Source organism: Dendronephthya gigantea, unplaced genomic scaffold, assembly GCF_004324835.1.
Source record: "Dendronephthya gigantea isolate DGI-Jeju-01 unplaced genomic scaffold, DenGig_1.0 000038F, whole genome shotgun sequence".
NCBI lineage: Eukaryota > Metazoa > Cnidaria > Anthozoa > Malacalcyonacea > Nephtheidae > Dendronephthya > Dendronephthya gigantea.
In genome coordinates, this window is record NW_021163048.1 from 418,051 (window position 1) to 435,786 (window position 17,736).

Here is a 17,736-nt window from a genome sequence, read left to right on the forward strand (position 1 = left end):
TCTTCACTTTTATTAATATACTTTAGGCTCACGAATAATTATTTTCACCGCCTGGAATGGGCCAAAAAAACGAACAATAAAATTTGTGCTATATTTTTCTTATTTTACATTTCGTAAAAATACACTTTGCAGTTTTTCGATTTAAATAAGCAGCTAGTGCATGGATAAAACCTACTGCATATAGTCTATACTGGAATAATCCATTGAGAAAATACATCAACAATAATTACACTTCTTTTTTACTCATGATCGCGGTGATTATGCACTTTACAAGGGCGCTTTGTCTTTCAGGCCCGTAACAGCCGCACGAGCAGAATTTCAAAGGTCGCTTCGCCGCGCGGTTGAAGCGAAAATGAATGTAATGAAAACAGCCTTTGCATCAGTCTCCAGGGAATACAACGTCCATTTGTACACGCAAAATCATAGAAGGACGAGCATGGCTTTATATCAACTGTAAAATAAGGAATTTAAAAGTAAAATTACAAAAAATAATGGAGCAAGTCCACTCAATTTTTGCAAAATTACGCATGTAAAAATTTATAATGAAAACGCGGAACATACCATCTCGGGTTTCATGGAAAACGACTAACTCGACCATGATCGAGTTTGCCGAAAAACGACTAACTCGACCATCGTCGAGTTCGCCGGAAAACGACTAACCCTATCCCTAAGCCCCGCCCACCGAAAGTGACGTCATAATTAGAATAAGTGGGCGTATCTGACCATGCTTACAAAAAATCGGAAGTTGAAAGTCAAAGCGTAAGGAAGTAGCGAAATATCCCCCGCCCACCGGAAGTTACATCATAATTAGATTAAGTATGCGTGTCTGACCACGCCCACAAAAAATCAGAAGTTGAAAGTCAAAGCGTAAGAAAGTAGCGAAATAAGCCCTGCCCACTGGAAGTGACGTCATAATTAGATTAAGTGGGCATGTCTGATCACGCCCACAAAAAATCGGAAGTTGAAAGTCAAAGTGTAAGTCACTTCTGGTGGGCGGGGCTTATTTCGCTACTTCCTTACGCTTTCACTTTCAACTTCCGATTTTTTGTTCTGATTTTTGTATAGTTCATTCACAGTTCAGTTCTGATTTTTGTACAGTTCACACACAGTTCAGTTCTGATTTTCGTACAGTTCACACAGTTCAGTTCTGATTTTCGTACAGTTCACACACTGTTCAATTCTGATTTTCGTACAGTTCACACAGTTTAGTTCTGATTTTTGTATAGTTCACTCACAGTTCAGTTCTGATTTTCGTACAGTTCACACACAGTTCACTTCTGATTTTCGTACAGTTCACACACAGTTCAGTTCTTATTTTCGTACAGTTCAACACAGTTCAGTTCTGATTTTTGTACAGTTCAAACACAGTTCAGTTCTGATATTTGTATAGTTCTCTCACAGTTCAGTTCTGATTTTCGTACAGTTCACACACAGTTCAGTTCTGATATTTGTATAGTTCATTCACAGTTCAGTTCTGATTTTTGTACAGTTCACACACAGTTCAGTTCTGATTTTCGTACAGTTCACACACAGTTCAGTTCTGATTTTTGTATAGTTCATTCACAGTTCAGTTCTGATTTTCGTACAGTTCACACAGTTCAGTTCTGATTTTCGTACAGTTCACACACAGTTCAGTTCTGATTTTTGTATAGTTCATTCACAGTTCAGTTCTTATTTTCGTACAGTTCAACACAGTTCAGTTCTGATTTTTGTACAGTTCAAACACAGTTCAGTTCTGATATTTGTATAGTTCTCTCACAGTTCAGTTCTGATTTTTGTACAGTTCACACACAGTTCAGTTCTGATTTTCGTACAGTTCACACAGTTCAGTTCTGATTTTCGTACAGTTCACACACTGTTCAATTCTGATTTTCGTACAGTTCACACAGTTCAGTTCTGATTTTTGTATAGTTCACTCACAGTTCAGTTCTGATTTTCGTACAGTTCACACAGTTCAGTTCTGATTTTCGTACAGTTCACACACTGTTCAATTCTGATTTTCGTACAGTTCACACAGTTTAGTTCTGATTTTTGTATAGTTCACTCACAGTTCAGTTCTGATTTTCGTACAGTTCACACACAGTTCACTTCTGATTTTCGTACAGTTCACACACAGTTCAGTTCTTATTTTCGTACAGTTCAACACAGTTCAGTTCTGATTTTTGTACAGTTCAAACACAGTTCAGTTCTGATATTTGTATAGTTCTCTCACAGTTCAGTTCTGATTTTCGTACAGTTCACACACAGTTCAGTTCTGATATTTGTATAGTTCATTCACAGTTCAGTTCTGATTTTTGTACAGTTCACACACAGTTCAGTTCTGATTTTCGTACAGTTCACACACAGTTCAGTTCTGATTTTTGTATAGTTCATTCACAGTTCAGTTCTGATTTTCGTACAGTTCACACAGTTCAGTTCTGATTTTCGTACAGTTCACACACAGTTCAGTTCTGATTTTTGTATAGTTCATTCACAGTTCAGTTCTTATTTTCGTACAGTTCAACACAGTTCAGTTCTGATTTTTGTACAGTTCAAACACAGTTCAGTTCTGATTTTGTATAGTTCTCTCACAGTTCAGTTCTGATTTTTGTACAGTTCACACACAGTTCAGTTCTGATTTTCGTACAGTTCACACAGTTCAGTTCTGATTTTCGTACAGTTCGCACACTGTTCAATTCTGATTTTCGTACAGTTCACACAGTTCAGTTCTGATTTTCGTACAGTTCACACACAGTTCACTTCTGATTTTCGTACAGTTCACACACAGTTCAGTTCTTATTTTCGTACAGTTCAACACAGTTCAGTTCTGATTTTTGTACAGTTCAAACACAGTTCAGTTCTGATATTTGTATAGTTCTCTCACAGTTCAGTTCTGATTTTTGTACAGTTCACACACAGTTCAGTTCTGATTTTCGTACAGTTCACACACAGTTCAGTTCTGATATTTGTATAGTTCATTCACAGTTCAGTTCTGATTTTTGTACAGTTCACACACAGTTCAGTTCTGATTTTCGTACAGTTCACACACTGTTCAGTTCTGATTTTCGTACAGTTCACACACAGTTCAGTTCCGATATTTGTATAGTTCTCTCACAGTTCAGTCCTGATTTTTGTACAGTTCACACACAGTTCAGTTCTGATTTTCGTACAGTTCAACACAGTTCAGTTCTGATTTTCGTACAGTTCACACACAGTTTAGTTCTAATTTTTGTATAGTTCATTCACAGTTCAGTGCTGATTTTTGTACAGTTCACACACAGTTCAGTTCTGATTTTCGTACAGTTCACACAGTTCAGTTCTGATTTTCGTACAGTTCACACAGTTCAATTCTGATTTTCGTACAGTTCACACAGTTTAGTTCTGATTTTCGTATAGTTCACTCACAGTTCAGTTCTGATTTTCGTATAGTTCACACACAGTTCAGTTCTGATTTTCGTATAGTTCACACACAGTTCAGTTCTTATTTTCGTACAGTTCAACACAGTTCAGTTCTGATTTTTGTACAGTTCAAACACAGTTCAGTTCTGATATTTGTATAGTTCTCTCACAGTTCAGTTCTGATTTTCGTACAGTTCACACACAGTTCAGTTCTGATATTTGTATAGTTCATTCACAGTTCAGTTCTGATTTTTGTACAGTTCACACACAGTTCAGTTCTGATTTTCGTACAGTTCACACACAGTTCAGTTCTGATTTTTGTATAGTTCATTCACAGTTCAGTTCTGATTTTCGTACAGTTCACACAGTTCAGTTCTGATTTTCGTATAGTTCACACACAGTTCAGTTCTGATTTTTGTATAGTTCATTCACAGTTCAGTTCTTATTTTCGTACAGTTCAACACAGTTCAGTTCTGATTTTTGTACAGTTCAAACACAGTTCAGTTCTGATATTTGTATAGTTCTCACACAGTTCAGTTCTGATTTTCGTATAGTTCACACACAGTTCAGTTCTGATTTTCGTATAGTTCTCACAGTTCAGTTCTGATTTTCGTACAGTTCACACAGTTCAGTTCTGATTTTCGTACAGTTCACACAGTTCAGTTCTGATTTTTGTATAGTTCGCTCACAGTTCAGTTCTGATTTTCGTACAGTTCACACACAGTTCACTTCTGATTTTCGTACAGTTCACACACAGTTCAGTTCTTATTTTCGTACAGTTCAACACAGTTCAGTTCTGATTTTTGTACAGTTCAAACACAGTTCAGTTCTGATATTTGTATAGTTCTCTCACAGTTCAGTTCTGATTTTTGTACAGTTCACACACAGTTCAGTTCTGATTTTCGTACAGTTCACACACAGTTCAGTTCTGATATTTGTATAGTTCATTCACAGTTCAGTTCTGATTTTTGTACAGTTCACACACAGTTCAGTTCTGATTTTCGTACAGTTCACACACTGTTCAGTTCTGATTTTCGTACAGTTCACACACAGTTCAGTTCCGATATTTGTATAGTTCTCTCACAGTTCAGTCCTGATTTTTGTACAGTTCACACACAGTTCAGTTCTGATTTTCGTACAGTTCAACACAGTTCAGTTCTGATTTTCGTACAGTTCACACACAGTTTAGTTCTAATTTTTGTATAGTTCATTCACAGTTCAGTGCTGATTTTTGTACAGTTCACACACAGTTCAGTTCTGATTTTCGTACAGTTCACACAGTTCAGTTCTGATTTTCGTACAGTTCACACACTGTTCAATTCTGATTTTCGTACAGTTCACACAGTTTAGTTCTGATTTTTGTATAGTTCACTCACAGTTCAGTTCTGATTTTCGTACAGTTCACACACAGTTCACTTCTGATTTTCGTACAGTTCACACACAGTTCAGTTCTTATTTTCGTACAGTTCAACACAGTTCAGTTCTGATTTTTGTACAGTTCAAACACAGTTCAGTTCTGATATTTGTATAGTTTCTCACAGTTCAGTTCTGATTTTCGTACAGTTCACACACAGTTCAGTTCTGATATTTGTATAGTTCATTCACAGTTCAGTTCTGATTTTTGTACAGTTCACACACAGTTCAGTTCTGATTTTCGTACAGTTCACACACAGTTCAGTTCTGATTTTTGTATAGTTCATTCACAGTTCAGTTCTGATTTTCGTACAGTTCACACAGTTCAGTTCTGATTTTCGTACAGTTCACACACAGTTCAGTTCTGATTTTTGTATAGTTCATTCACAGTTCAGTTCTTATTTTCGTACAGTTCAACACAGTTCAGTTCTGATTTTTGTACAGTTCAAACACAGTTCAGTTCTGATATTTGTATAGTTCTCTCACAGTTCAGTTCTGATTTTTGTACAGTTCACACACAGTTCAGTTCTGATTTTCGTACAGTTCACACAGTTCAGTTCTGATTTTCGTACAGTTCACACACTGTTCAATTCTGATTTTCGTACAGTTCACACAGTTCAGTTCTGATTTTTGTATAGTTCACTCACAGTTCAGTTCTGATTTTCGTACAGTTCACACAGTTCAGTTCTGATTTTCGTACAGTTCACACACTGTTCAATTCTGATTTTCGTACAGTTCACACAGTTTAGTTCTGATTTTTGTATAGTTCACTCACAGTTCAGTTCTGATTTTCGTACAGTTCACACACAGTTCACTTCTGATTTTCGTACAGTTCACACACAGTTCAGTTCTTATTTTCGTACAGTTCAACACAGTTCAGTTCTGATTTTTGTACAGTTCAAACACAGTTCAGTTCTGATATTTGTATAGTTCTCTCACAGTTCAGTTCTGATTTTCGTACAGTTCACACACAGTTCAGTTCTGATATTTGTATAGTTCATTCACAGTTCAGTTCTGATTTTTGTACAGTTCACACACAGTTCAGTTCTGATTTTCGTACAGTTCACACACAGTTCACTTCTGATTTTTGTATAGTTCATTCACAGTTCAGTTCTGATTTTCGTACAGTTCACACAGTTCAGTTCTGATTTTCGTACAGTTCACACACAGTTCAGTTCTGATTTTTGTATAGTTCATTCACAGTTCAGTTCTTATTTTCGTACAGTTCAACACAGTTCAGTTCTGATTTTTGTACAGTTCAAACACAGTTCAGTTCTGATATTTGTATAGTTCTCTCACAGTTCAGTTCTGATTTTTGTACAGTTCACACACAGTTCAGTTCTGATTTTCGTACAGTTCACACAGTTCAGTTCTGATTTTCGTACAGTTCACACACTGTTCAATTCTGATTTTCGTACAGTTCACACAGTTCAGTTCTGATTTTTGTATAGTTCGCTCACAGTTCAGTTCTGATTTTCGTACAGTTCACACACAGTTCACTTCTGATTTTCGTACAGTTCACACACAGTTCAGTTCTGATTTTTGTACAGTTCAACACAGTTCAGTTCTGATTTTTGTACAGTTCAAACACAGTTCAGTTCTGATATTTGTATAGTTCTCTCACAGTTCAGTTCTGATTTTTGTACAGTTCACACACAGTTCAGTTCTGATTTTCGTACAGTTCACACACAGTTCAGTTCTGATATTTGTATAGTTCATTCACAGTTCAGTTCTGATTTTTGTACAGTTCACACACAGTTCAGTTCTGATTTTCGTACAGTTCACACACTGTTCAGTTCTGATTTTCGTACAGTTCACACACAGTTCAGTTCCGATATTTGTATAGTTCTCTCACAGTTCAGTCCTGATTTTTGTACAGTTCACACACAGTTCAGTTCTGATTTTCGTACAGTTCAACACAGTTCAGTTCTGATTTTCGTACAGTTCACACACAGTTTAGTTCTAATTTTTGTATAGTTCATTCACAGTTCAGTGCTGATTTTTGTACAGTTCACACACAGTTCAGTTCTGATTTTCGTACAGTTCAACACAGTTCAGTTGAACGATATTAGTCTTAGGAAGCCATTTTCAGCATCTTAAAACAGTTTTTGAATAGTTCAAAAAAGTCGTCAAAATTGACCAAAATGGTAAGGGGTAAGCTTTACCATTTTGGTCATATTTGACGACTTTTTCAACTTTTCAAAAAACTGTTTTAAAATGCTAAAAATAGCTTCCTAAGACTAATATCTTTCATTTTAGAGCATTTTAAGACACTTTTTGAAAAGTTGAAAAAGTAATCAAAATGGCTTACCCCTTACCATTTTGGTCAATTTTGACAACTTTTTGAACTTTTCAAAAACTGTTTTAAAATGCTAAAAATAGCTTCCTAAGACTAATATCTTTCATTTTAGAGCATTTTGAGACACTTTTTGAAAAGTTGAAAAAGTCGTCAAAATTGACAAAAATGGTAAGGCTTACCTTATAATCATACTTGTTCTGTTATCTTTGTTATTATTGTATATTAGTGTAAGTTATTTTGTGTCATTATAACTTTGACAATACCTGTAAATAGCTAGGTCATGTCAATAAAGTTCTTTTATATATATACCCCTTACGATTTTGGTCAATTTTGACGACTTTTTGAACTTTACAAAAACTGTTTTAAAATGCTTAAAATCGCTTCCTAAGACTAATATCTTTCATATTAGAGCATTTTGAGACACTTTTTGTAAAGTTGAAAAAGTTGTCAAAATTGACCAAAATGGTAAAGCTTACCCCTTACCATTTTGGTCAATTTTGACGACTTTTTTGAACTGTTCAAAAACTGTTTTAAGATGCTGAAAATGGCTTCCTAAGACTAATATCGTTCAACTGAACTGTGTTGAACTGTACGAAAATCAGAACTGAACTGTGTGTGAAATGTACAAAAATAAGAACTGAACTGTGAGAAAACTATACAAATATCAGAACTGAACTGTGTGTGAACTGTACGAAAATCAGAACTGAACTGTGTTGAACTGTACAAAAATCAGAACTGAACTGAAAAAATACGAAAATCAGAACTGAACTGAAAAAATAATTTTTTCTCGAGATTCATTTTCGGCTTCACTTTTTTCTCCAGATTCATTTTCAATATCGAATTTTTTCTCGAGATTCATTTTGAATTCAGTTATTTTCTCAACATTAAGATTTTGAATCACTTTTTCCCGAGATTCATTTTTGGAAGGATTCGCTTTTTTCTCGAGATTCATTTTTGTATTCACTTTTTTTCTTCACATTCAGATTCGGAATCATTTTTTTCACGAGATTCATTCTTAGAGGGATTAACTTATTACTTTTTTCTCGAGATTCATTTTTGTATTTACTTCTTTTCTCCAGATTCAAATTGGGATTGGAAATTTTTCTCGAGATTCATTTTGGATTCAGTTATTTTCTCCACATTCAGATTTAGAATCACTTTTTTCTCGAGATTCATTCTTGGAAGGATTCACTTTTTTCTCGAGATTCATTTTTGGATTCACTTTTTTCTCGAGATTCATTTTTGGATTCACTTTTTTCTCAAGATTCAAATTGGGATTGGAAATTTTTCTTGAGATTCATTTTGGATTCAGTTATTTTCTCAAGATTCAAATTGGGATTGGAAATTTTTCTTGAGATTCATTTTGGATTCAGTTATTTTCTCCACATTCAGATTTAGAATCACTTTTTTCTCGAGATTCATTCTTGGAAGGATTCACTTTTTTCTCGAGATTCATTTTTGGATTCACTTTTTTCTCAAGATTCAAATTGGGATTGGAAATTTTTCTCGAGATTCATTTTTGGATTCACTTTTTTCTCAAGATTCAAATTGGGATTGGAAATTTTTCTCGAGATTCATTTTGGATTCAGTTAATTTCTCCACATTCAGATTCGGAATCACTTTTTTCTCGAGATTCATTCTCGGAAGGATTCACTTTTTTCTCGAGATTCATTTTTGTATTTACTTTTTTTCTTCAGATTCAAATTGGGATTCACTTTTTTCTCAAGATTCATTTTGGATTCAGATTTTTTCTCCATATTCAGATTCAGAATCACTTTTTTCTCGAGATTCATTCTCAAAAGGATTCACTTTTTTCTCGAGATTCATTTTTGGATTCACTTTTTTCTCCAGATTCAAATTGGGATTGGAAATTTTTCTCGAGATTCATTTTGGATTCAGTTATTTTCTCCACATTCAGATTCGGAATCACTTTTTTCTCGAGATTCATTCTCGGAAGGATTCACTTTTTTCTCGAGATTCATTTTGGATTCAGTTTTTTTTCTCCACATTTAGATTCGGAATTACTTTTTTATCGAGATTCATGCTCGGAAGGATTCACTTTTTTCTCCAGATTCATTCTTGGATTCACTTAGATTCATTCTTGGAAGGATTCATTTTTTTCTCGAGATTCATTTTTGTATTCACTTTTTTTCTTCAGATTCAAATTGGATGAATCTCGATAAAAAAGTAATTCCGAATGAATCTCGATAAAAAAGTAATTCCGAATCTAAACCTTCTAAACCTTCCGAGAATGAATCTCGAGAAAAAAGTGATTCCGAATCTGAATGTGGAGAAAAAAACTGAATCCAAAATGAATCTTGAGAAAAAAGTGAATCCCAATTTGAATCTGAAGAAAAAAAGTAAAAACAAAAAGGAATCTCGAGAAAAAAGTGAATCCCTCCAAGAATGAATCTCGTGAAATAAATTATTCCGAATCTAAATGTGGAGAAAAAAAGTGAATCCAAATAAATCTCGAGAAAAAAGTGAATCCTTTTGAGAATGAATCTTGATAAAAAAGTAATTCCGAATCTGAATTTGGAGAAAATAACTGAATCCAAAATGAATCTCGAGAAAAATTTCCAATCCCAATTTGAATCTTGAGAAAAAAGTGAATCCAAAAATGAATCTCGAGAAAAATTTCCAATCCCAATTTGAATCTTGAGAAAAAAGTGAATCCAAAAATGAATCTCGAGAAAAAAGTGAATCCAAAAATGAATCTCGAGAAAAAAGTAAGTCCTTCCAAGAATGAATCTCGAGAAAAAAGTGATTCTAAATCTGAATGTGGAGAAAATAACTGAATCCAAAATGAATCTCAAGAAAAATTTCGAATTTGAAAATGAATCTGGAGAAAAAAGTGAAATTGAGAATGAATCTCGAGAAAAAAGTGAATCCCAATTTGAATCTGGAGAAAAATCTCAAGAAAAAAGCAAATCCTTCCAAGAATGAATCTCGGGAAAAAATTTTTTCCGAATCTGAATGTGGAGAAAAAAACTGAATCCAAAATGAATCTGGAGAAAAAATTCGAATCTGAAAATGAATCTGGAGAAAAAAATGAAACCGAAAATGAATATAAAAAAAAAAGTGAATCTCAAGAAAAAAGTGAATCCCAATTTGAATCTGGAGAAAAAAAGTGAATAAGGAAGTAGCGAAAAAAGCCCCGCGGACCGGAAGTGACGTCATAATTACATTTTGTGGGCGTCTCCGACCACGCCCATTGAAAAACTGGAATTGAAAAGTCAAAGCGTAAGGAAGTAAGGAAAAAAGCCCTGCAGAAAGGAAGTGACGTCATAATTAGATTAAGATGGCGTGTCTGATCACGCCCACAAAAAATCGGAAGTTGAAAGTCAAAGCATAAGGAAGTAGCGAAATAAGCCCCGACTAATGGAAGTGACTGAAAAAATATTGAGATATAATACCTTTGCCAAACGCAAGGCCAGTTCGTGATTTGAAGTTCTTCTGGTTACATTCTTGCTTCTTCTTCAAGTTGTTTTTTTCTCCTTTCTTCCTCTTCTCACCTTTTTCTTTCCAGTTCCATCTGTTCTTTGATTTTTGACTTTGATTTTTGACTTTCTTCTCTTCTTCCTCCCTCTGCTTCTGAAGTTCTTTTTGCTTCTGTAAATCTACGACTTGTTTGTCCACCTTCGCCACAAGACCACGGTGGAGATTCTCGATCTGATCACGGCTCATTATCATGTTCTAAAATGCAGCACCAAGAGATGATTAGATTGACAATGATATATAACAGATGGGCCTTCAACAACACTCCTTGATAAGTTCCTGAGGCAGCATTTCAACACGTCTACTAACCTTGATTTTCTGTATAGTAGCTGATATTTCCTTTTCGATCGATATCAGAAATCTGTTTAGTCAGAACATTCTTGTCGGATTTTAAACCTGAAACTACATTGAAACAATGAGGAAACCGTCAGTGGAGGTGTTGTAGAATTACCCCCAACCGTTACTACAGGAAGAAACCTATACTAACTTATACTGGATATAGTTCTATCAGTTCTAAACAGTTCTTCCTAGAGGTCCGGTAAGGATCATCTCTTATTGATCAATCCAGTGTTAATACAGGAGGAAACCTAAACTAAACTAACTTTATTTATACTGGATAGCTCTATCAGTTCTAAACTGTTCTTCATAGGGGTCCAGTAAGGATCATATCTCTTATTGATCCAGTGTTACTACAGGAGGAAACCTAAACTGAACTAACTTAGCTCTATCAGTTCTAAATTGTTCTTCCTAGAGGTCCAGTTTAATCATAATAATTCCTTTATATCTGTGAAAAACAAAACACATGGTCCAAAAATTTTTGGTGTTCATTAACTAATTATGAATATTTGAAATAGTTGGCCTTATAAGAGATTTTGGTGGAATAGTTTTATTGCCCTTGGTAGAATTTTGTAAACTCCTGATATACCTTGGCTGGTGTTATTTCCACGCGAGGAACATTTTGACGGTCTTCTGAATCGTGGCCCAAGCTTTTGCTCTGACCTTGATCTTGTTTGCCACTGCTGAAGACATGAGAGTTAGAACCAGCTTTTTGACGTTAACAATATCCAAGATCTCTCTGCTAAGTCAAGCATAGAGCATTGTCACATTTCTGGACTGAGACGCACCATATCACTTTCTTCCAGCAATTGACAACAATCCACCTTGAAACTTTCGATACAAGAGCTTTTAGACTCTCAGGATCTGATTGCATTATATGATCAAATGTTGCAAATTACAAAAATGAAAACGAAATTAGCCATATTTTAGTGGAAACCTTTCAATAAATGAATCACTGTAAGTGTTTAACAATGATACAATAATCTTAACAGAGAGCAGTTGCCCCTGCATTTTAACACAATAAGGCAGTGTTCTGGGATTTTAACCCAGAGGCCAAACATAACAGCACTGTTTAATGAAAAAAAAGGGTTTATGGTCGTTTCGTACTCTTGTCATTTCGTACTTCTGCCGTTTCGTACCCAGGCCTGGTCGTTTCGTACCCAGACATGGTCGTTTCGTACCCAGACATGGTCGTTTCGTACCCAGACATGGTCGTTTCGTACCCAGACAAGGTCGTTTCGAACTTTACACATGAGGGACTTAATGAGCTAGCTTTGCAAAAACAAGAAGACGAATATATTTTATTTAAGCTCATTTCAACTGCCGAAAAATATATCCGTGATCTGTCCGTTTATTTTTTACTTATACAACTGAACACTAACTATTGACACAAAGATCTTTGTACACCGGGTTACATTAAAGGATCCGCCTCACTTTTCCTTCAGAAACTAACTGAATGTTAAGTTCTACAAGCAAGGTTTCCTTATGAAATAGCTCAATTAGCCTGTAGAACGGTATTCCACGACGACCAAAATACATTCAACTTTAGCAGCACCGTTTCTAGCCTCCCCACGTGTCGCACTTTGGAGCGCGTTTGGAAATCAAGACATCGCCAACAGTCCAACACGCGTACAAGACGAACACAGATAATCTTCGGTTAGGTCTTGTAAAATTTTTAAATCTCTCGGAGACAGGTTCTCACAACAAGAATGGTACCACATGCATTCGGCATCCTTCGCAAAAGATCGAATTGTCATTGCATTGCAGACTGCAAGTACCACATGGCCATTTGCGCTTAAGTGTGCGTGTAGACTTTCGGACCATTTTCAAAACGATAAATTTGAACTGCCGAACGAAAAACTTAAATGTTGCAATACAGAGTTTCAAGTCAACAAAGAAAGTGGTTTTTATCAACGCTTTTAATGAAAACTGAACTGATTGCAATAAAAGCAGTCATACAGCGTTTGAGTACGAAACGACTAAAATCGGGGTACGAAACGACCATCAATTAGAGTACGAAACGACCAGGGATATGGGTACGAAATGACAAGAGTACGAAACGACCTGACACCAAAAAATAGAATTCACTATAGATCTTTGTTTGGCCCCGGACATGGACACTGTTTTTTGCCAAACATGAAATGGAGGGAAACCGGAGTGCCTGGAGAAAAACCCTCCTGACCACAACATGAAATCCGGATCTCAGGTTACTGGTCTGGTCCGACATTTTGGTATTTTTAGTTGGAAATTCCGCAATAATTAATTGGGGCAGGTTTGCCAGTTATTTTTGTACTTGTATTTTATCAATTTTCAGAGATAATCTGGCAACCATGTGGACTATTTTTCACGGTGTTACATTATACATTATCAATGTTTTTCATCTGACCAATCTTTAAAAATTGCCATGCAATTTTTAAGGGTTCGTCAAATGATCCTGGTGGTCTGAAACATGCACAAAGATTTATTGAAATTGACATAACATGCTTAAGGCAATGGCATAAAAAATTTTCCTATGGGTAATGGGAATTTTGGTTAATATGACCATCTTTATAAAACGTGGTCAAAGTGAAATTGCATCAATCTATTCAAATGGGAATTTTGGTTTTAAAATATGACCATCTTTATAAAACGTGGTCAAAGTGAAATTGCATCAATCTATTCAAACAATCAAACTGATTTTGCACATCTTTAGAAGCTTTTAGTAATATATTAATATTGTTATAAAACCTGTCCAAAGTAAAATTGCATTAATCTTTCAGCTGGCTTTGCACATCCTTATAAGCTTTTAGTAATATTCATATATCATCATCATTTAAAATCTACCCCACTTTGCATATATCTAAGAAGTTACAATAATTTAAGTTCAGAGCCTTTTTTGTTTCTCATCGAATAAAACACGAAGTGGTAACATTCTACTTAGAACGTTTATCTCGCATTGGTATATTTTAACAGTCAATTTATGCAGGCGTTGATAATCACCCACTGCATTCGTATTTTTGAATCAAAATATTTGAATTTGATTCGAGTTTCTTTCTGTAATAGCAATTCTACCGTCCTGCATGACCGCAATACCACAAGGGGCATCAAAACAGTCGCTCTTCCCTCTTCGAACGATAGTATTGAGGAATGATCCATTGTTTTTGAATACCTGTATACGATTATTGTCCATGTCTGTAACTAGCAATCTCCCCTTCTTGTCAACCGCAACCCTTGCTGGTTTCTTAAACTGCCCAGTGTCCTCGCCAGTACAACCAAATTCATATTGGTATTTCCCGTCAGGATTAAAAACCTGAATACGGTTATTGCTTTCTTTACTTGCTTCATTCCAGAGCCCGCAATCGCAAACCAAAATGTTTCCAGATTTATCTAAACTCACTCCAGATGGATACGACAATTCTCCCTCCTTGGTGCCTTGCTTGCCAAAGGTTGACATAAACTCGCCGTTCTCACGGAATATTTGAATCCTGTGATTCATAGTATCCGCTACAACAATATTTCCCTTCGCATCGACAATGACACCATCCGGTTCTTTGAGATCCCCTTCGCCTTCTCCGGCTTGACCAAACTTAAGAAGAAATTTACCATCTTTATCAAAAACTTGAATCTGATTGTTTCCAGTATCAGACACTACGATCTTATTAGTTTTCGTGATTGAAATACTCTGCGGCGACTTGAAAATATCCTCATCTTCTTCATTCTTGCTGATGTTCAAGACTTGTTCACCTTTTTCGGAGTAAACCACGACTCTGTTGTTTCCACGGTCAACGACATAAATTTGATTGGAAGAATCAGTAGCTATAGCAGCTGGATCAGACAATCCTGATTTCTCTGGTGGTAAAATAAAGAGAGGTTCATCTCTTAGGTTGTAATTTTCACTGATCGTTGCATTGACTGTAAATGGACTGCCTTGGATGGGGATACCTGCGATACGTACGGATATAATATGAGGACCAAGGATATTGGTAGTATAGGAGACTGTGTATGTCCCATCATCGTGGTCTTCGATTTCCCAATCTATTTTTTCCATTGTTGAAGAAATAATCTTTAAATCAATCATTGCTCCGCCACTTTCTAGGTCATTTCCTTGTCGATTTTTCGTTGTAATTCCAAATATTCCCTTGTGGCCACACATGACCTCTGCCAAACCATGACCGGCGGCTGTAGATTTAGGAGCAAATGCTTCAGTTGCACGTAAGAATCCCAGGGAATTCTCTTTACCAAGTATTGGCGAATTTCCGCGTTCGTAACTCATGGTAATCTCTTCTTTACTCTCGACGCCGGGTTGAATGAACGGGTCTTTTCCTTTTACGCAAATTCGATGCATTCTTTTAATCAAAGCTGTTTTGGTTTCCATGACTTCAAAACAGTTTCCATGAGTAATCAGGTTATCAGTTAGATAGCAATACCCTTTCAAAACATCAACATCGTCTTCCAAACGTTTGACTTGTTCTTGAAAGTCTCCTTTCTCCGTCATCACAACAGATGTGACATGATCCACGAGTCGTTTTTCTTCTTCTTCCAGTAATACTCCAACTTCACGAATAATTTCTTCCTTTCTTTCTCTTATTTTTTCCTTGAAGGTCTCGAGTTTTTCTTCACTTTTTTTAGCTCTTTCTTCGTATATTTCTGTAGCTCGCGAAAGTTCGGGTGCTGTGTATTCCGCTTCGGTCCTTAACATGCCAAGTACTTCCTTGTATCTAGGAGCAACATCGCTTACCTTGGAAACGCCATGCTGGAAATGCGGGTGTTCAGTAATCAAACACTCGATACAAATAAAACGGTCGCACTTACTACAGAAATAGTCAAGAATATTATCAGCATGTTTACTGCAAACCCCTGGTTGGCGTTCTTCCATTTGGGTGCAAGATTGTTGAACATCAGTGGAACTTGAACACTGGTCGCATTTGACAGGTTGCGTGGAATCCGTGTCTTTGCTTGTAAGGGAGCCCTCAGAACGGTTTTCTACGTCGCTGTCTTTTCTCTCGGCCTTATCTTTACAGTTACACTCCATATCTTTCACTGCTTGTGCAAATTCCATGTTCTTATCCCCGCTCATCTCTAGGTTTTTCGCCAGGTCTTCCATAGTTTTGACTTGAATCATCCTCTTCACAAATGGAGTCGGTTCAAGCTCTTCCTCGACGTTCGTCACCTCGAATTCTTCCTTACATGAAGGGCAACTTCTCGTCTTTTTTCCTTCACAATCTGGCCAGTCATAAAACAAACATGATTTGCAGAAGGTGTGTAAACAAGAGAGGCTCTTAGGATCAACAAAAGGTGATTTACAAACTTGGCATGTTGTAAAATGTTCAAGAGGATCAACTGGAGGTTCAGGTTCTGGTTCTGGTTCAATTTCGGGCTCTGGCTCAGGCTCAGGCTCAGGCTCAGGTTCTGGCTCTGGAGTTGGTGTACGAGGTGGTGGTGTTGGTGTTGGCGGCGGTGGAGGACTTTCCGCTTTGATTTTAGGAATTGGAGTCTTCTTTCTTGTTTTACTTCTACTTCGCATTTTACTAACAACCGCCGAAGCTTTGTAAACATCAAGACTTTTTAGACTGTTGGTGTGTTTCATCCGTAAAGAAGCAGCATAGTTTGATTTTGGTCTCGGACTCTTGGCGCGTTGTCTATCAAGTTTGTTCGGACTCATAGTCCTTCTTCTTTCAAGTTTGCTAGCCATTTTACCTGAACGGCTTTCAGACAGTGCCTGTAAAATTAATTGTTAAGCATAATTGAAAATATGTTTGCTGAAATATCATCTTGGTTGCCAAGTAACCGGCTGGTGCCCAAACAGTGTCGCTGCTAGGAAACTAGTGGAAACCAGCTATACCACAAGTGATGCTTGAATTTCTTCATATAGGGAAAATGTAGCCGCTTCTTAATTTTTAAATTAAAATCATTTGTTTAAATGAGTTTGGGATGGTATGTTCCCTTTTTTACGTTGCAGAGTTTTGAAGTTTGAAAAGTCATATAATTGCATGTTTTATATTTTGCAAAGTCATATAATTGCATGTTTTATATTTTGCAAAGTACCTGTTAACCTTGTCAGGTCATACTTCGGATTTATATATTTAGAGTCCTAATTTTAGCATTCAAATACCGAGCTGCAGACTGATTAATAAGAGTCGAGGTAAAGCAGAAAAAAAAAACTTATAAAATGAAAGTGTGAAGATGTGTTACATGTTTTTACATGTTTTTACTACTACGTTCAGATGTGAATAATTTTGTCCTGATTTTTTATGAACGACGAATGCTCTACTCCGACACAACTTAGACATTTGTGTAGCACGAACTTGCCACGAAGAGTAGTGCGCATGCACAGTTGGTTCCAGGACTTTTCCAGGACGCTTGCATCTATATAAACACCGTTGTATTTATTTAGATATTATGTAAATTTATTTATATAGTATTAAGCATTATATAAATTTCAATCTATAGTTTCACAAACCCTCACGATCAAGCTCAATTTTTTTATGACCAAATTTGCACCTTATATTTAATTAGTCTAAGTATACAAACGTATCTAATCTGTACAGTCGTGAATGACCTGGTCAAAAAAAATACATTGCTTCCTGTTTCTGAAAGTCATTTTCCTTCCCATATTTTTATCCTCCCCAAAGAAAGTATTTTGGCTTCAGCTTGCCCTTTTTATCTAAACTCCAAGGTCTTCTAAACAAAAAGTAAGGGCTTTTTATCTTCGATTATTTTATCTGTAGCCAACAACCATGCAAACTCGACCACACAGAACAATTAATATAAACAAACGATGATAACAAATAGTTGGTTGCAAAACCAATTTTTTGGTATGCGACCTTGTAAAG

General features: G+C 36.1%; 2 protein-coding genes across 2 annotated transcripts; both read right to left on the minus strand.

Annotated features, from left to right (window-relative positions):
* Positions 1-13,610: 13,610 nt before the first annotated feature.
* Positions 13,611-16,287, minus strand: LOC114526419 (E3 ubiquitin-protein ligase TRIM71-like). Its single transcript, XM_028548017.1, has one exon. The coding sequence runs from the start codon at positions 16,023-16,025 to the stop codon at positions 13,926-13,928; it is 2,100 nt and encodes a 699-aa protein (XP_028403818.1). The 5' UTR covers positions 16,026-16,287; the 3' UTR covers positions 13,611-13,925.
* On the minus strand, positions 16,070-16,595 carry LOC114526484 (protein TonB-like). Its single transcript, XM_028548098.1, has 2 exons — positions 16,212-16,595; positions 16,070-16,126 (listed from the first exon to the last, which is right to left on the minus strand). The coding sequence occupies exons 1-2, from the start codon at positions 16,593-16,595 to the stop codon at positions 16,070-16,072; spliced, it is 441 nt and encodes a 146-aa protein (XP_028403899.1).
* Between the last annotated feature and the right edge of the window lie 1,141 nt (positions 16,596-17,736).

Excerpts from the sequence above, each read along its gene's own strand:
- LOC114526419 (XM_028548017.1), bottom strand. The coding sequence starts at position 16,025 with ATGATTCAAGTCAAAACTATGGAAGACCTGGCGAAAAACCTAGAGATG.
- LOC114526484 (XM_028548098.1), bottom strand. The coding sequence starts at position 16,595 with ATGGCTAGCAAACTTGAAAGAAGAAGGACTATGAGTCCGAACAAACTT. Across the intron at positions 16,127-16,211 it reads AACATTTTACAACATGCCAA|ATTGTGAAGGAAAAAAGACG; the intron begins GTTTGTAAATCA and ends ATGACTGGCCAG.